This window comes from Nomascus leucogenys, chromosome X (assembly GCF_006542625.1).
Source record: "Nomascus leucogenys isolate Asia chromosome X, Asia_NLE_v1, whole genome shotgun sequence".
Lineage (NCBI taxonomy): Eukaryota > Metazoa > Chordata > Mammalia > Primates > Hylobatidae > Nomascus > Nomascus leucogenys.
Window position 1 is genome coordinate 38610720 of NC_044406.1, and position 20108 is coordinate 38630827.

General features: G+C 44.9%; 1 protein-coding gene across 1 annotated transcript in view; it reads left to right on the forward strand.

Annotated features, from left to right (window-relative positions):
• The window catches only part of SMC1A (structural maintenance of chromosomes 1A), a 48221-nt gene extending 29067 nt beyond the window's left edge, over positions 1-19154 (forward strand). Inside the window, exons 20-25 of the mRNA XM_030806770.1 lie at positions 10039-10195; positions 10632-10786; positions 10909-11060; positions 12215-12284; positions 12575-12685; positions 13119-19154. Of these exons, the coding sequence (XP_030662630.1) occupies positions 10039-10195; positions 10632-10786; positions 10909-11060; positions 12215-12284; positions 12575-12685; positions 13119-13202 (729 nt within the window). The 3' untranslated portion in view covers positions 13203-19154. The remainder of the gene's footprint in view (positions 1-10038; positions 10196-10631; positions 10787-10908; positions 11061-12214; positions 12285-12574; positions 12686-13118) is intronic.
• The last annotated feature ends 954 nt before the right edge of the window (positions 19155-20108 follow it).

The following is a 20108-nucleotide window of genomic DNA, read 5'->3' on the forward strand; positions in this document are numbered from 1 at the left end:
TCCAATCAGTAAATGTTTAGATTTCCATGAAAGTCCCATAACATTTTTTTATTTTTTATTTTTTTTGCAGTTTATGTGTTTAGATCAATATTCCAGTAAGGTCCATATGTTAAAATTGGTCTCCGCTAGTCTATAATATTTTCTTCTTCGTTTTTATTTTATTTTTTTCCTTCCTATTTATCTATGGAAGAAACTGGGTCATTGGTGCTATAGAATTGTCTGCATTCTAGATTTGGCTGATTATGTCCCCTTGATGTTACTGAACATGTTTTTTCTATTCCTTGTATTTCCTATAAACTGGTAGGTAAATCTAGGGTTTGATTGGATTCAAGTTTTTTTTTTTTTTGGCAAGAATATATCATAGGTGGTGTTGTGTACTTGTGAACTTCCTTCTGCATCACATCAGTAGACACCTGATGTCAGTTCTCACTTTCCTTGTAATGTTAAAATTGACCAGTGTTCAACATTAGCTATGAAGTATTCTTGCCAATAAACAAACGTGGATCTGATCAAGCTTCTATATCCACCAACTGTCAGAAACACTGGTGCCAGAGGAATGTTAAAAAAGCACATGAGGGTCAGGCGCGGTGGCTCATGCCTGTAATCCCAGCACTTTGAAAGGCCGAGGCAGGTGGATCACCTGAAGTCAGGAGTTCAAGACTAGCCTGGCGAACATGGTGAAACCCCGTCTCTAGTAAAAATACAAAAATTAGCCGGGCATGGTGGTACACACCTGTAATCCCAGCTACTTGGGAGGCTGAGGCAGAATTGCCTGAACCCTGGAGGTGGAGGTTGCAGTGAGCCAAGATTGTGCCATTGCACTCCAACCTGGGTGACAAGAGCAAAACTCCGTCTCAAAAAAAAAAAAAAAAAAAAAAAAAAAAAATGCACAGGGATGTAGTTAGCCAAATCCAGACTGGGAAATTTTTTTTTTTTTTTTTTGAGACATTCTCGCTCTGTCACCCAGGCTGGAGTGCAGTGGCGTGGTCTCGGCTCACTGCAAGCTCCGCCTCCTGGGTTCACTCGATTCTCCTTCCTCAGCCTCCCATGTAGCTAGGACTACAGGTGCCTGCCACCATGCCTGGCTAATATTTTTTTGTATTTTTAGTAGAGACGGGGTTTCACCATGTTAGGCAGGATGGTCTCAATCTCCTGACCTCGTGATCTGCCCGCTTCAGCCTCCCAAAGTACTAGGAGTACAGGCGTGAGCCACTGTGCCCGGCCACGGGAATTGTTAATATTTTTAAGTGTAATAGTGGTATTACTATTTTTTTTTAAGTCCTTATCTTTTATAGGAGTGGTTCTCATTGAGAGGGTAGATATTTTGTTCACCCAGGGGACATATGACAATGTCTGGAGATACTCTTGTCACGCCTACTTGTCGTAACTGGGGTGGGGGGTTACTACTGGCATCTAGTGGGTAGACATCAGGGATGCTGCTAAACATCCTACTGTGCGCAGGACAATCCCTACAGCAACGAATTACCTGACCCAAAATGTCAATAGTTCAAGACCCTGTCTCAAAAAATAAATAAATAAATGTTGGCCAGGTGTGGTGACTCATGCCTGTAATCCCCGCACTTTGGGAGTCCGAGGCAGGAGGATCGCTTGAGCCCAAGAGCTAATTTTTAAAAATTAGCTGGGTGTGATGGCATGTACCTGTAGTCCCAGCTACTCAGGAGGCTGAGGCAGGAAGATCACTTGATCCTGGGAGGTTGAGGCTGCACTGAACCTAGATCACACCAGTGCACTGTAGCCTGGGTGACAGGGAGAACTTGTCTCAAAAAAGAAACTTCAATGTTTAGATGTCTTTCATGTTTCAGTTTGTTGGAGTCATTTTTCTTCTTCTTCTTCTCTTTTTTTTTTTTAATGTGGAGACAGGGTCTCACTATGTTGCCTAGGCTGGTCTCGAACTTCTGGCCTCAAGTGATCCTCCTGTTTCAGCCTCCTGAAGTGTTGGGATTACAGGTGTGAGCCTCTGCACCTGGCCCATTTTTCTTTGTTTTTGTTTGAGACGGAGTCTCACTCTGTCACCCAGGCTGGAGTTCAATGGCATGATCTCAGCTCACTGCAGCCTCTGCCTCCTGGATTCAAGTGATTCTCCTATCTCAGCGTCCTGAGTAGCTGGGATTATAGGCATGCACCACCATGCCCAGATAACTTTTTTTATTTTTAGTAGAGACGGGGTTCTGCCATGTTGGCCAGGTTGGTCTTGAACTCCTGACCTCAGGTGATCCCCCTGCCTTGGCCTCCTAAAGTGCTAGGATTACAGGCATGAGCCACCACACCCGGCCCCATTTTTCTTTCTTTCTTTCTTTTTTTTTTTTTTTTTTTTGAGACGGAGTCTGGAGTTCAGTGGCGTGATCTCAGCTCACTGCAAGCTCTGCCTCCCGGGTTCACGTCGTTCTCCTGCCTCAGCCTCTCAAGTAGCTGGGACTACAGGCACCCACCACCACGCCCGGCTAATTTTTTGTATTTTTAGTAGAGACGGGGTTTCATTGTGTTAGCCAGGATGGTCTTGATCTCCTGACCTCGTGATCCGCCTGCCTCAGCCTCCCAAAGTGCTGGGATTACAGGTGTGAGCCACCGCGCCTGGCCCCCATTTTTCTTCTTGATGCTCACATTGTTCATCCTTGGCCAGTGGGAACCACTTCAAGTTTATTTTTTTGTTATTTTTAGATTTTTATTATGGAAAATTTTATATGCAAAAGTAAAATACTACAGTGCTCCCTCATATAGCCATCACCAGTTTTAACAACAGTCAGCTGCTGGCCAAACTTGTTTAATGTGCACCCCCACACAGTTCTTTTTTTTTTTTTTTTTTTTTTGAGATGGATTCTCACACTGTGGCCCGGGCTGGTGTGCAGTGGCACAAGCTCGGCTCACTGCAACCTCTGCCTCCCAGGTTCAAGCGATTCTCCTGCCTCAGCCTCCCGAGTAGCTGGGATTACAGGTGCCCACCACCTCGCCTGGCTAATTTTTTCGTATTTTTAGTAGAGACGGGATTTCACTGTGTTTGGCCAAGCTGGTCTCGAACTCCTGACGTCATGATCTGCCCGCCTTGGCCTCCCAAAGTGCTGGGATTACAGGTGTGAGCCACTGGGCCCGGGCCCCCCCCCCACACACACTTTATTATCCCTCCCTACCCCTAGGTTATTTTAAAGTAAATTCTGGGCCAGGCGCCGTGGCTCACGCCTGTAATCCCAGCACTTTGGGAGGCCGAGGCAGGCGGATCATGAGGTCAGGAGATTGATCCTGGCTAACAGTGAAACCCCGTCTCTACTAAAAATACAAAAAATTAGCCAGCTGTGGCGGCACGTGCCTGTAGTCCCAGCTACTCGAGAGGCTGAGGCAGGAGAATCACTTGAACCCAGGAGTCAGAGGTTGCAGTGAGCTGCGATCACACCATTGCACTCCAGCCTGGGTGACAGAGCAAGACTCCGTCTCAAAAAAAAAAAAAGAAAAGAAATTCTGGACATCATATTTCATTTGCAAATATTGCAGGATACATCTCTAAAAGAGACAGGAATTCTTAAAAATAATTAGAACCATTACATACCTAAAAATAATTTTTTTTTTGAGACAGAGTCTCGTACTATCACAGGCTGGTGTGCAGTGGCACAATCTCGGCTCTCTGCAACCTCCGCCTCCTGGGTTCAAGCGATTCTCCTGCCTCAGCTTCCTGAGTAGCTAGGATTACAGGTGCCCGCCACCATGCCCGGCTAATTGTTTGTATTTTTAGTATTGTTTGTATTTTAGATGGGGTTTCACTATGTTGGCCAGGCTGGTCTTGAACTCCTGACTTTGTGATCCGCCCTCCTCGGCCTCCCGAAGTGTTGGGATTACAGGCGTGAGCCACCACGCTTGGCAGTAATTTCTTAATACAATAATTAGTGTTACACATCCATGATGGTCACACGCAAACACACACTCTACAGTTTACCTGCTTGAATTGGAAGTCAAATAAGATGATTGATCGATAGTTAGTGGATGATTGGTAAAGCCATTAATTGATATGTCACTTGAATCTCATTTAACTTATAGGATCCCCCTCCACCTGTTTTTATTTTTCTTTGCACCATTTTGTTGTTGTTGTAGAAATTGACTCATTTCTTCTGAAGGATTGTTCACATTCTATACTGATTGTGTCCTGCGGTGTTTAAAATGTTCCCTTCACCACCCCCCCTCAAAAAAACCCGAAAAATGGTTCTGCTATCCTCTGTAGTTCTTGTAAGTGGGTAGTTAGATGTAGATCAGTGCTGTTCAGAAGAGATAAAATGTGATCCACATGTGTAATTTTTTTTTTTTTTTTTTTTTTTTGAGACGGAGTCTTTCTCTGTCGCCCCAGGCTGGAGTGCAGTGGTGCGATCTCGGCCCACTGCAACCTCCGCCCCCCAGGTTCACGCCATTCTCCTGCCTCAGCCTCCCAAGTAACTGGGACTACAGGCGCCCGCCACCACACCCAGCTAATTTTTTTTTGTACTTTTAGTAGAGACGGGGTTTCACTGTGTTAGCCAGGATGGTCTCGATCTCCTGACCTTGTGATCCACCCGCCTCGGCCTCCCAAAGTGCTCGGATTACAGGTGTGAGCCACCGCACCTGGCCAATTTTCGATTTTCTAGTAGCCACATTTTAAAAATAAAAAGACAAAGGTGAAATTAATTTTAATACTATATTATGTTTAGCCTAGTATCCTCAGGAGTATAATTGCAATGTGTGAACTATATAAAAATTATTGATGAGATATTTGATGATCCTTTTTTGTACTGTCTTCAAAATCTAGTAATGTATTTTAATACTTACAGCATGTCTCAATTCAGATGCTAAAATTTCCTCAGAAATACTTGATCTGTATTTAGATTTCCTAAAATTTACAACTGAGAAAGGAGACCCACATACCCAAGTTGTTCCAAATATACATCAAAGTTTTCCAGTAACTGAATTGAATATCAGGTTTTCAATTTAAATGAACTAAAATTTCATAAAATTAAGATTTTATCTCCTCAGTTGCACTAGCCAAATATCACGTGCTAAGTAGGCACTTGCAGCTACTGGCAACCGGATTGGACAGCACAGAGGCTTGGTTAGATTCAAATTTGGGGGTTTGCTTGTTTGTTGTGGCTACGGCTCCTTCACAGCTGGTGGTGTTACTTCCATCAGAAGGTACATAATGTCCGTTAGTGGCTCTTTTTGTGTGGTTTGCAGCCATACTTATTATTGCATAGATCCATTAATTAGTCAGGGGTTGCAAAATGGTGACCTTACGCTATCATTTCTGTGTTTACTAGCTGGAATACTATAAAGAGGTACTTCCTCTCATCATTTATTTGGTTATTCTGAGATACAGTTTGTATAGGAAAGGCAGGATATATATGCTTGATTTTTCCCCCCTTTATCAGTTTATAAAATAAGGAATTGCTTCCTTGGCTTTCTCAAGATTTGTCCACTGAGTTCTCATATCATTATGAATTTAAATATATTTGGTGTCTTTCAGTCTGTTGTGGTTATTATCCTTCTTGGTGCTCAGGTTGTCCCATCTTTGGCCAATGGTAACTCATTCAGTTTGGCTTCTGAATCATTTCAACACAGTCCTGGTAATCTTTGATATCTCCCTTGCTCTCCAATATGTCCAGGCTCATCCTCCCCATTTTCCATCCAGACCTGGAATCAACTATTTCTCCAGGAAGCTCTGACTTCCTTTAGTGGGAAATGCTATTATTTAGCAACTACCATCTGGATATTGGAGTGTTCATGATTGCTGGGTTTGTTAGTGCTTCTAGAACTTTTCAATAGATTGGGCTATTAAATGCGTTTGTTTTTTTTTTATTTTGAAGGAAAAATGCATCATGAGTTCGTTCATATTGATACTTTGAATTGAAATTGTAAATTTTAGTTTAACATCATTGGTTTTCTTTTTGAGTCTCCCAGTTATCGTTGCTGAAAATCTCAGTTCCTAGCAACACTAACATAATAACACATTTACTTTATCCTACTCTGTATATACTAGTTTGAAAAATCACAATAAGATATTATTAGTAAAAGGGCCAGGTGCAGTGGCTCACGCCTGTAATCCCAGCACTTTGGGAGGCCGAGGCGGGCGGATCACAAGGTCAGGAGATGGAGACCATCCTGGCTAACATGGTGAAACGCCATCTCTACTAAAAATACAAAAAATTAGCCGGGTGTGGTGGCAGGAGCCTGTAGTCCTAGCTACTCGGGAGGCTGAGGCAGGAGAATGGTGTGAACCTGGGAGGGAGAGGTTGCAGTGAGCTGAGGTCACGCCACTGCACTCCAGCCTGGGCAACAGAACAAGACTCCGTCTCAAAAAAAAAAAAAAGAAAAGATATTATTAGTAACAATTTGATTATCGAATGTAATTTTAAATAGTTTAAGATTTTCTGAGATTCTTTTTATTATTAAGCTAAGGAAAGCCTCATTGGGAATGTATAGTCGTGTTACTATGTTTTAAAGTAATTTGAAAGAATTATCTGAGTGTCTAACCAGCTTAATATATAGTTAGGTTTCTTTGTTTTAGTTTGTTTTTCATTTTTAGGGGTTACTCTTTTTAGCATTTTGATTTTTTTTTCCAGCTTTAATTTTGAGATGTTTCAAGCCTATGGAAAACTTGAAAGACTAGAACAGTGAACACTCATATGCCTTTCACCTTAGATTCACCAGTGAATATTTTACCACATTTGCTTTTTCTCTCATCTTTCCCCTATCTTTCCCCTCCTTCCCTCTTGCCTCCCATTACTTGCAGTTTTTTTGTTTTTGCTGAACCTTTTGAAGGAAGTGTGGCCATGATACTTCAGCCCTAAATACTTCAGCATGCTAAGAGCAAGGGATTGTCCTACCTAACCATAATTTCATATTATACCTAAGAAAATGAATAATTAGGTTTCATAATATTTAATCTTCAACCCATATTTGAATTTCTCTAGATGTTCTAAAAGTGTCTTTTGTAGTTTTTTTTTTTTTCTTTTTGGAACTAGTATCCAATCAAAATTTATGAATTTCTTTTATTTATTATGTCTCTTTAGTTTCTTTTAATATGGAGCTATCCCTTTACCTTTTATTCATGGCATTGATCTTTTAAAGAGTCTATGAGAGTTTTCTTGGAAAATGTCCCACATTATGGATATATTCTTTTTTTTTTTTTTTTACAATATTATTTAACCTGTTCTTCCAACCCTTGTATCTCCTGTAAATTGGAAATTTCATCCAGTCTGGAGGCTCAATGGATTCATGTTAAGTATTTTTTGGCAAGAACATTTCATTGGTGAACTTGATGTGGCATCCTTCCAGGAAGTACATCATGTCAGGATGTGCCCATTATTAGTGATATTGAGTTTGATCCCTCAGTTAAAGTGTCAGTTGCTAAGTTTTTCAATGCTAAATGTACACTTTTACCTTTGTCATTAATTAGTAATCTTTAGAGTGATGCTTTGGCATCTTGTGAATATCTTGTTCCCCAACAATTTTTTACCCAGTGGTTTTCACATTTTGATTTAATTTTGCTTTAATAGTTATATATAACATCTTTATGTGTTTCTAAAAACAAAAGTATAAAACAAGGTACATGAAGAGAATTCTTGCTTCCATTCCTGTCCCCTTCACCTCTCTTTCTCGATAGATAACCCTTTAATTAGTTTTTGGATTATTCTTTTTCTTGTCGTTATATGTTTAAAATACAAATATATTTGTATTCCCTTTACCTTCACTTCAATAAAATATAGCATACACTATTGTGTAGCTTTCATATTTTACTTAAAAATCTATCCTGGGACCGGGCGCGGTGGCTCACACCTGTAATCCCAAGCACTTTGGGAGGCCTTGGCGGGTGGATCACGAGGTCAGGAGGTCAAGACTATCCTGGCTAACACGGTGAAACCCCATCTCTACTAAAAATACAAAAAAAAATTAGCCGAGCGGGTGCCTGTAGTCCCAGCTATTCGGGAGGCTGAGGCAGGAGAATGGCGTGAACCTGGGAGGCAGAGCTTGCAGTGAGCCAAGATCGCGCCACTGCATTCCAGCTTGGGCGACAGAGCAAGACTCTGTCTCAAAAAAAAACTTAAAAAAAACAAAAAACAAAAAACCTATCCTGGAGACCACTCCAAAGTAGTGTATAGAGATCTTCATAAGGGCTTTCTAAAATGTACATAAGTTTATGTCCTTCTTATTCTTGAAATCATTCACTGGTACCTCACCTTTCTCAGGATAATGTCTAAACCTTATAAGGCCCTTTATAATCTGGCTTCTACTTGTCTATCTAGCATCTTCTCTTTCTGTGCCCTCCAACACGCTTGTACGCATGCACATACACACACAATTGCTACTACTGCCATATATATATATATTTTAGCTTTTGAAGTTTATTAAAGTTGATTACTTTTTTTTTTTTTTTTTTGAGACAAGGTCTCGCACTGTCATCCAGGTTGGAGTGCAGTGGCACCATCATGGTTCACTGCAGCCTTGATCTCCTGTGCCTAAACAGTCCTCTCACCTTAGCCTCCCAAGGAGCTGGGACCACAGGCATGTGCCACCATGTCTGGCTAATTTTTTTATTTTTGTAGAGACAGAGTCTCCCTATTTTGCCCAGGCTGGTCTCAAATTCCTGTTCTCAAGCGATTTTCCTGGCAGGCTCCCAAAATGCTGGGATTAAAGGCATGAGCCACCATTCCTGGCTTGCTTTCTCTTTTGGATTCTTTTCAATTCGATGAACGGACCATGAGCAACCTCCTCTGGCAATTTTTTGTGATGCTCCCAACTGCATAGAAGTCTTTTCCTGGCCGGGCATGGTGGCTCACGCTTGTAATCCCAGCACTTAGGGAGGCTGAGATGGGTGGATCAGTTGAGCTCAGGAATTTGAGACCAACCTGGGCAACATGGCGAAACTCTGTCTCTACAAAAATTAGCCAGGCATGGTTGTGCATGTCCGTAGTCCCGGCTACTTGGGAGGCTGAGGTGGGAAGATCACTTGAGCCTGGGAAGGGGAGCTTGCAATGACCAGAGATCATGCCATTGCACTCCAGCCTGGGTAATAGAGCGATACTCTGTCTCCAAAAAAAAAAAAAGTCTATTCCTTTTCTCTGTCTTCACTTGTTCATCCTGTAGTCCTTAGCTTAAACATATTCCTGGAAGCCTACCTTAATTTTTATCACCCGATGCGGTAACCAACCAGAACACCTCAATGCAGGCACATATTCTATACACTAGTGAGATCCCTCCCTCTACTTATACTTATTTATACCCAAAATACCCTAGGCTCACTAAACGTAATAGTACTAACATTCACCACTCAAGAACTATCAATCTCCTGATCTCTGAGTTAGGAGTCTGACTTAGGTGTCTTTCTTGTGTGCTGATTCAACACTGCCTGCCTATCATTGTTTTCACATTCATCCTACAGTATTCTGGTTGTTTACTTACGTGCATTCCTCTGTTAGACCCCTGAGCTCTGTGAGCACAGAAACCAGGGCTCACAGGACAGGATGGCCCCAGTGCCTGGCACTTGGTAGGCATTCAGTAAATATTTATTGACTGAAAGTGGCAGAAAGGCACAAGCCCAGACATGCATTGCAATATCCATAAGAACTAAAACTAAACTCAAATGGAATTTGCTCAAATGTAGTGATCTAAACAGAAAACGTGAATTGCCTTACTTATTGTGGAGCTGTAAGTGGAGTCCAAAGCGGCCAGCGTGGGAGCCTCCAGGTCATCCTGGGTTGGTACTGGCTCATGGCCTGGGCTGAGAGCCAGAGAGAGGCACCACCAGCTGCTCCTCCTGAGAGACAAAGAGGTTGGCAGGGCCTGGGGGAAGGGCTAGAGATTAGAAAGCAGCCTCAGCCTATAATTTCCAGAGATGGTGAGAATGGTTACTATGGGTAGGATCTGGTGGAAGGAACCGAACCGGAGAAGAAGAACCTGCCCTCTGTATAGGAGCAGGCGCCCAGGCCACACTCAGTCAGTCATCTTTCAGTGGGGGCCTTGGCACAGGGGCCAGTCCCTTCTTGACGTTGCTGGGCCTGGGGCTTACAGGATGCCCAGGCTGAGGAAGAGATCAAGCAAGAGATGAACACACTGCAGCAGAAGCTGAATGAGCAGCAGAGTGTGCTTCAGCGTATTGCCGCCCCCAACATGAAGGCCATGGAAAAGCTGGAAAGTGTCCGAGACAAGTTCCAGGAGACCTCAGATGGTAAGATTTACCCTTCTACTTGGGCCTACGATGAGGACAGGAGGCTAAAGATATGCCACGGGCCTGCTGTACATCACAGCAGTTCCTGTTCTGACATATTTTCTTACTTAAAACTCCCAGGAGCCCTAAACAGTAGGGGTTATTACACCTGCTTTATAGAACGGAAAATTGCTGAGGTTCCCAGAGAGTAAATGACCTGTTCAAGGTCACACAGCTGGTTGCTGGTAGAACACAGGGAGGAATCCATATTTATGTGGCTCCAGGCCCCTGTTTCTTACTCTGCATTGTATCCAGTGGCCAGTCCACTGGATACACATCCTTCTGGGACCCTCCTCAGGCATTCCTCTCTCTCGGTGGGATGTCCCTGCTCTGGATTGTCATTTGCAGGTCCTTCTTGCCAGGGCACTGAGGGGTCTCCTGTCTTTCTTTCTGGCAGAGTTTGAAGCAGCCCGAAAGCGAGCAAAGAAGGCCAAGCAGGCATTCGAACAGATCAAGAAGGAGCGCTTTGACCGCTTCAATGCTTGTTTTGAATCTGTGGCTACCAACATTGATGAGATCTATAAGGCCCTGTCCCGCAATAGCAGTGCCCAGGTAGGCTGGAGCCCCTTACCCAACCAGCTGCTACCATCTTCAGTTGTCCTTCCCTCTAGGCTTCCTGTCCCTGTCTCCATCCAGACTCAGATACGGATCCTGACCCATCTGCCTTCCCCTAGGCATTCCTGGGCCCTGAGAACCCTGAAGAGCCCTACTTGGATGGCATCAACTACAACTGTGTGGCTCCTGGGAAACGCTTCCGGCCTATGGACAACTTGTCAGGGGGGGAGAAGACAGTGGCAGCTCTGGCCCTGCTCTTTGCCATCCACAGGTAAGGCTGATCCCCTAGGGCAGTTGATGAAGAGACTCAACTGAGGCCACCAGAGGCTCTGGGGCCCAAGGATATGCAGAAATCTGTGAAGGTGAAGATGGTTTGGTGGAATCTGGATTGTATCCCTGTTTCACTATCTACTGCAGCATATCTGGCTTTGGTTTTTCTGGACCTGTCTTCCCCATCCACCCTCATCTGCTCAGCATGTCCTTACCGGCCTCTGCATGTATTCAGTTCCGCCTCCAGGCTTTTGCTCACAAGGTTGCTGGCTAATAATCCCTTTCCATGTAAATCTAGCTTGATCATCACCTTTCACCCCTTCACCCTTCCTCATTCTCCTCCCCTTCCTTTAGGAAGCCCTCCCTGATCACTGTGGCATATCCTGACCTTCCCCTCCTGAATGCCAGTAGTACTTGAGTCTGACTCCCGCAACTTATATTGCTTGATTGTACAGCATCAATTTCTTGTGTGCTGCTCTGTACCAGATCCTGCGGAGGGATTAGGGACACAGATGTATCAGACAGGGTCTCTGGCCTCGAGGAGCTCACAGTCTAGTAGAAGCCAGACGCATAGACAGACATGTGCTAAGTGTTATAACCGGGTGAGCATGGGTGCAATGGATGCACAGAGGAGGTACACTTAACCCAGTCTGTGGGGAGGGTATGGGTAGGCCAGGGAAGACTTTTAATGACAGGTGCCACTTGAGCAGGAGATGTAAAGGATGAGTAGAAGTGTGCCAGGGAGACCAGCAGGCATTCTAGGCTGAGGGTTCAGCATGTGCAGAGGCAAGGAGGCATGACAGAGCATGCTGTGATGGCGTGTGTTGGAATGGGGTGGACCTCTAGGTAGCTCGGTCATTACGACTAGAACCTTGGACAGCTTTATCTCCCCAGCCAGCCTGGAAGCTCCTGAGGGGACCATGTCTTCTTGTGGTTCTGTAGGAACCTGGAACACAGGGCTGAGTGCAGAGGGGAGGGCTTTGTTGATGTGTTGGCTTTTAGGGAACTTTCAGGCAACTTTGAGAACTGGGTTTTTAAGTCTCTGAAGAAGTGGAGTGGGAAGCTGGCCTGTTTGATGGGCCCTGGGGCTGTCCCACCCCGCCTTGCCACCCCCTCCCCGCCTCAGTGTCAGCTCACCTACTGGTTCCCTCCCAGCTACAAGCCAGCCCCCTTCTTCGTCCTGGATGAGATCGATGCTGCCTTGGATAACACCAACATTGGCAAGGTGGGTGCAAAGAAAGTGGGGCCTGGGAGGGATGCCCCCAGGTCGGGGCTGGGTTTCAGGGAGCAACTCCTGAGTGTGCCCTAGCCGTTCCTGCTGCCTGCTCTCTGTGCCTGGGAGGCTGGGCCCAGAGTCATCCATGCTGTGGTAGTCAGTAGTCTCCTTCTCTCAACCTCTCTTTTCCCCACCTTCTTCTCCCTACCCTACCTCTTCTGCCTTTTGGTTGTGGCTGGAAAATACAGGGGACTGTTAAGGTTTGAGCCTTGCTAAGTGCCTGGTGGCCTTTCCCACAGGTGGCAAATTACATCAAGGAGCAGTCGACTTGCAACTTCCAGGCCATCGTCATCTCTCTCAAGGAGGAGTTCTACACCAAGGCCGAGAGCCTCATTGGAGTCTATCCTGAGGTAGGGCGGGCCTGGCTCAGGAGCCAGTCCTACTCCCTGCCTGATTTCCCAGGGCAGGAAAGGAAGGCTGCAATGGAGGGGAGAGGAGGTGGGGGAGCATAGGGAATCAGGTCCTGAATGGCCATTTGGGCTTGTTGGAGCCCTGCCTCTGGAGGCTTAGCCAGCCCAGCCAGGCAGGGCCATTGCACTTGGGGACAGGTGGAAAGGTAGGCAGAGGCAGCCAGACAGTGGAGAAAGGAGGAGAGTACAGAAGTAGGCAGGGAGAGAAGGCACATGGGACTGAGCATATCCTCTCACACCCAGAGAGAACCATTGACTGGGCTTTGGGCAGGTATGTAGGGAGGAGGGTTTGAGGCCCCTGGTCCTGGGGCACTAGACCCCTCTTAATTCTCTCCTTACAATTTTATTTTTCTTTTTCTCCCTCCTCCTTCAGCAAGGGGACTGTGTGATCAGCAAAGTCCTGACCTTCGACCTCACCAAGTACCCAGATGCCAACCCCAACCCCAATGAGCAGTAGCAGTAGTTCTGCCCTCCCGCCCTGTCTGGATCCCTAAGCTGTCCCCTCTCCCAATCTCTGGATATTTGACTCCCAACCTTCCCCCCGCCTCCTGGCCCTTTTTGGTGTAGTCATGGGATTTAGGCACTGCTAATCAAGCATGAAGAGGAACAGAGGTGATGTTAGGTCTGGAGCAAAAATTCCTGAACGACAGGGAGTATTCTGGCCTCTGAAAGGAGGTGCTGAGCTGAACAGGGCCATCTGTTCATCACACACACCCCCTTCCTCCCCCTCATCACCCATAATCGTGGGCCCCTTGGGCCTCTTGCCCACTGTGTGTGTGGGTATGTATGTGTGTATGTATGTATCCGCATGTGTGCATGTGAGTATGTTTGCAAAATAATAAAGGATATTGGAGACCTGTTTTAGAAGGAGCCTAGGCTGAATTTGATTCCAAGAGAGCTTAGGATGACAGCACCCCTGAGCTGGGCAAAGGTACTCAGGACCTCATAGGAGACTTAGGCAGTTACCTGAAACTGCCTTCATTCACTCATTTGTGTATTCATTCATTTATGTATTCATCAGACACATACCGAACACCCTCTATTTGTCAGGCTCTGTGCTTGGAATACAGAGTTGAATCAGACATGATCTCTACCCTCCTAGTAAGGAGATACAGTGGGTTCATGAATGACTATAGTTAGCTGAATGTCATATGTACTTTGAATTTGAGAAGAGGGTGATCCCCTCTAGGCTTCCTGGAGGTCACATTTAAGCTAGACCTTGACAAATTGGTAGGATTTGGTCAGGCACTAGGATTGGAGCATGAGCTCTGGGGACAGACAGTTAGGGGTTCTGGTCCCACTTTTTATCACTTACTAGTTGTTTGACCTTGGGCAAGTCATTTGACCTTCTGTGCCTCAGTTTCCTCATCTGTAAAATGGGGCTAACAATATTACCTACCTCATAGGATTTAATGATGTCAAGCTCCTCACTGGAGGCCTTATCCCTTCGTGGAGCCCACTAGGTGCCGACCCCTCAGAATATAACCCTCATGCTTGGACCCCTGAGAGCTTCTGATCCCAGCTATTAGGGACAGAAGAAGCCTCCAAATCTGGAAGGTGCTGAATGCCCTGCTGACTGGGAAAGTTTCAGGGCACTGATGGGGTCTACCTGGTAAGTGGAGGGCCTGAGGAAACCTGTAGCTTCAATCATGTCTGGTAACCGGGTGCCTGAGCCCCAATCTGGGTTGTGAGGAAATAGGGGAGAGGTATCCTGGGCCACATCCCAGCCTAGCACGTGTGAGGTTCATTTTAGGAACTAACCTCATTAGCTATAAGGATCATGCAGAGGCAGCAAAGCCGGGTGCGATGAGCTCAGCCTTTACTCATTCACATACACCATCACACTTTAATTCCAATCTGTATATTGCTTTTTGAAAGTTAAGTCCATTCTAATTACCCAAATAATGCATGAATTCATTCTCCTTTTGAGAAATTAGATTGTTGAAGATAGTTTCATTCAGCTACCAACCACTCCCCCTCTTGATCCTTCCCCTCTTAGTGGCTGTTGTTTGTTGTACTTCCATTTAGACTTTGTTTTAATGCTTGTACGTACATATGTGAACTCATTGGAAATATTGTGTGTTTAATGCAAATGATATATTGAATTGTTTAGCAATTTGTTTGCTTAACGATGTTTTTGAGATCTGTGCATGTTACTTAATGTGGCTCAATCCATCTTCTGTAATTGCTGTATAGATTGTCATCATATGATTACCACATTTTACTTATGCATTTCTCTCGTGATGGACCTTAAGACTGTTTTTAGGTTTTGCTATTACAAAATACTACACAGGAGCATCCCTATGCCTGTGTGAAAGTGTATGTGTGAAAGTTTACCTAGGGTTGATTCCTGGAAGTGGAATTGCAAAGTCATAGGATATTTATATATTGGTTTTTAATACTTCCAAATTGCCCTCCTGTACTATTTACTCAGTATTTTTCTTGAGGTTGATCTGAAGTCTAACATTGTTATCCTATATCATTTTCATCCCAAGTAGTGATATCTGTGAAATCACAGGTTTGATGTGTGCTAATTATGTATTTTTCTAATACATATTAAAAGACATAACTATCAAAACAAAATAAATTTGTCTGTTTTCAACCAAAGAAGTCACGTACCACTGGTGGTACTGTGTGCCATAATTTGGCAAATGCTGGCCTTTATGGACGAGCACAATTTGGGGGTCAGACCTGGTTCAAATTCTAGCTGTAGAAACTTGTGCAAGTTACTTCGCCTCTGAGCCTAAGTTTCCACATCTGTAAAAGGAGATAATAAACACCTACCTTGCAGTAGTGAAGCAAAGAGAAAATTAAATATATATGAAGCAATTTGGCTGGCATCTAGATCATTCACAGCCCTTTAAAGGTCACCTTTGCTATTCTCCCCACTTTACAGATAAGGAAACTGAGGCCCAAAAAGGTTTGAACCCAGGTCTTCCAAGTCATTCAAGTGCTTTCTCCACTGTACAGGTGGTTATCAACCTTGGCTGCACATCAGAATCGTTTGTAAAGCTTTTTCTTTTTCCTTTTTAAAACGTAAAGCAATATATACACAGATAAAAAAATAAAATAGTACAGAAGGGCTTATAATGAGAAGCAGCAGTTCCCTGCTTGCACCCCCCACATCCAAAGGATGTAGAGCTCTTTAAAAATAAATTGCTCTGGTCCCGCCTCTGGAAATCTGATTCAGCAGGCGTGGATAATAACCCAGATAACTAACCCCTACCTCACAGGATAAAAAGGATTACATGAGATGCCTTAGGCTAAGGCCCTGGCACACAGGAACACATGTGCTACAAAGGAGCTTTGGGGACTTAAGTCCTGAGGATCCAGGAGGTGAGGTGACTTGTCCAAGATTCCACTGGTTTAGTGGCAGAGCCTAGACTTCCACTCGGATCTATTTAGTGCTTGCCCCCTGCTCTCTCCTGTCGTGCCCCACCACCTCCTGGCATCACAGGGCAACTGTTGTCAATGAAGCTATGCTCGCGGGAGGCCGGGCACCACAGTGTTTCCAAGAGCAAGCTGGATCCGAGTAGATTCCCTAGGGCTTGTTGGAGGAACTAGTTTGACTCCCTCATACTGTGGACGCAGTAGCCTTGCTGTAGGGAGTTGAGTACTCCACAACAGTATCTAAGTTTAATTGGGCACTTCCCTCTGGAAATCACAGTGTTGTACACCAGGAGCACAAAGATGAGTCAAATCTTTATCCTGCCTTTGAGCTCACTGTCTAGTTGGGGAAACAATTTGTAAAACAGCCATTAACCATACAGCATGATCAACACTGTGACAGGAGCACAAGAAAAACATCTAGCTTATGTGAAGATTCAGAGAAGGCATCCTGTAGTCTAGGTGGTGACACCTGAACTGAGTCTTGAGGGACTGGTAGGAATTAGCCAGTTGAGGAAGTAGAAGGAATTTCCAGATACTGGAAACAGTATACATGAAGACATGAAGGCAAGAAACAGCAAAACAAATACTGAAGCATGAAGATTCCTGGGGTGGGGGAAAAGCAGCAAGAAAAGGTAGAGAGGAACCAGATTGGAAGAGGGTCATAAATGCATGGCTACAGAATTCAGATTTGTCTTGTAGGACAGTGTGGTTCCCAAACTGGCTGTATACCACAAACAGGTAGGGCCTTCTGGGCCCCGGCCTCTAAAACATGCAGTAAGTCTGGGGTGAGGATTTGGAATCTTGAAGGCTTATAAAGGTTACCACATGACTAGGGTACAGCCAGATTTGGAAACCATAGCTTGAAGGCAGTGAGGGAGTCATGAAATGGTTTTTAATAGGGGGACTCCAGATAAGATGTGAACTTAACCTGTTTCTGGCTGGCTAGCCAACCAAGATGGAAAACAGATTAGGTTAGATGTTCATGCTGTATGTGCCCGTGCCTGTAGTTTCCCTGTTAATTAGCTTCTTACACTATATTTGCTTATTTTGTCTCTGAATAAGCTTTAGGCACCACAAAGGTGGGCCTGGGGATATTTTGCTTACCAGTATAGCCCCTGCAAAAAAGCACAGTGCCTGACACAAAAGAGGCACCCAGTAAAGTTTCTGAATGAATGAATGCATGAGTGAATCCATTTGTGAGAGAGCAAATGGAGATGACAAGATTAGTTAGGAGACTGGAAAAAGACCAGGAGGCCTGCACTAAGGCAAAGGCCAGTAGGAATAGATTGGAGGTGTTAAGGTGTGAACTGTTAAGGGAAGATGATAACTTAATGACTGATTATTGGATGTGGAGGGTGACTGAGAGGATAGAATGAGTACCCATGAATAGCCGTGATTCCTACCCTGTCCCAGTCATCTCTTTCCTTATCCATCTCTGAAACAGAATCTCCTTACATCCTCCTCAGCAACTGGAATTCCTCAAGTTAGACATTTTGTGTGCTGTGTGGTCTCTCACTGCCCCCCCACTCCCCACCCCTCCACAAACCATTGATTCATTCATCCAGTTGAATAAATCTTGGCTAAGCACCTCCAGTGTGCAGTAAGGCTCTTCCAAGCCAGGACTCTGACTCCCTCTTTCCTACCTCAAGAGATGTTTTTGAGGGCTTTGCCAGGTAAGAGTCACATCTCTTATACAATAACTTACAGTGAGATACCCAGAATGTCAGACTTGTAAAGGAAGACTGCCCAAACCCCTTCTGAGGTCCTTAGAGGGGAATTAACTTCCTGAGGTCCCACTGCTAGGAAGTGTTGGAACCAGAAATGGAACCTAGGTTTCCTTTCTATGTCATCTCTAGAGTCTTGATCTTGATCTATCCCATTGTAGATCAGGACAGGCAGAGGTGGTCAGGGAGAAGGTGGGACTTAGGTTGAACCTTGAAGGTCGATGTATTGGACAGGTCAAACAAGATGCTTGCCAATTACACTGCCCCTTTCTGGAAACCCTTAGCAAACCTGCCATGCTTGCAGTCCCTTCTAAGGGGTTTCTTTAGCATAAGTTGCCATGCTCTGTACCATGTGACCTCACAATCCTGGCCACAGATAGCTAGATGTGGATAGTGTCTGATTCAAGGGCAACCAATCTCTAGGCTGGCCAGTGGCCTATTAGCTGGACTGGCGTAAGGACTCCACCTTACAGGGGTGGCATGTATCAAATGGCAAACGCGTGAAACAACCAGATCTTTCAGGGAGGTGGAATGTGAGATATTCAGAAGAAGTGAACAGTTAATTAGAATTTAATGAGACATTAGTGGTGGTGGATGAGGGGTGGCCAGAAACTAAACAGCAAAAGCAAAGAGAAAGCTGCAGAAACCATAAGTAAGCAGAGGTCATGAGACATTTGTATAATGAGATCACGGAGCCACAGGGTGGCAGAAGCCATGAAGCAGCAAGGCAACAATGGGCTAAAAGGACGCAGAAGCCATGAAGCAATAGAAGCCATGAGGAACAGAAACCATGAGACAAAACTGAGATCCACAAAGCAGCAGAAGGCTTGAATAGATAAGATCGTGAGACAGTAGAAGCGATGAGACTGCAAGAACCACAAGGTAGCCAGAACCATGTGGCAACATGGCAACAGGAATGGAAGAGGCAGCAGGAGCTACAATGTAGAAAAGCCATGGATTAATAGGAACTGAAGCGCCGGGAGCCATGAAGCTGCAGGACCCATGAGGCAGAAAAAGCCATGGGCTAGCATCGAGGGGGGCAGAAAGAAGTTAGTCAGTAGCAGTAGGAGGAGTATAAATACAGCCAGAAAGGAGTTGAGTCACCAATTTGGGAAGCACTAGAGAAGGGAGCAACAGATGCCTGCAGCTGAGGGGGTGACAAGATAAGCCAGGCTCTAGAGCTGCTTTGGATCATGAACCATTTTCAAGTTTCTGTTCTTCCATGAGGCTGCCTGTGTAGCTGTTCTTGTCTTCCTTATTTCCCTGTGAATGCTTTAATAAATCCCCATCACTAACCTGAGTGTGTCTTTGTTCCTTGGAATCTAAAAGGTTAACACTGGTGTGCAGTTTAGATGAGTGGAAAGCAGGGCAGGAGGTCTTCTGGTGGGTTTGAAGCAAGACATAGAGGTGGGAATTCACTCGTCCTTTCCTGCCTTACTGGCATGGGCACCTTACATTGACTTACTTGACTTATTTTTATCATTCATTCATCCACTCTTTTATTCATTACCTTATATATGCACTAACTCACAACTTCACTCACTTATTCATTAATGCATTAATGTAAGCATTTACCAGTTCATTTGCTCTTTCCTGTATTCACCCATGCATCATTTTTCCATCCATTTGTTCAGCAGGCATATGTTGAATTCCTGTCATGTGTCAGGCCCTGTGCTAGGTTCTGGGAATTAGATATACATGCCCTCCAGGAATTCTTGGCTTAATTGGGAACTCAGATAAGTAAGCGGTTAAGCGCACTAAGTGTGGAAGATGACATAATGGAAGTCTAGGTGAGGCAAAGTGAGCATATAGGAAGTATTAGATGGTTCTCCCTGGGGTGGGAAAGCCTTTATAGAGGATGGGACACTTGAACTGAGTCTTGAAAGAGGAATGAGTGCTTACCACTTGGAAAGGGAGGAAAAAACATTCCAAGCAGAGGAGCTGCCTAAGCACAGTTAAATCAAGAGGGTGAAAGTGCATGGATTTCAGGGGGAATGGGGCATCACCCATGCAGTGGGAGAAGTGGTGGAATCAAAGCAGTCAAGCTTAGCTTTGACTCTGAGCAATGGGAAGCTGTAGAAGGGTTTGAAGCAAGGGACTAACCGGGCCAGATTGGTATTTAGGAGGACCACTCTGGTAGCTGGGGTGAAAGAAGGTTGGGGGCATGAAACACTGAACTAAAGAATGTACTTCAGGCTGGGTGCAGTGGCTCACACCTATAATCCCAACACTTTGGGAGGCCAAGGCGG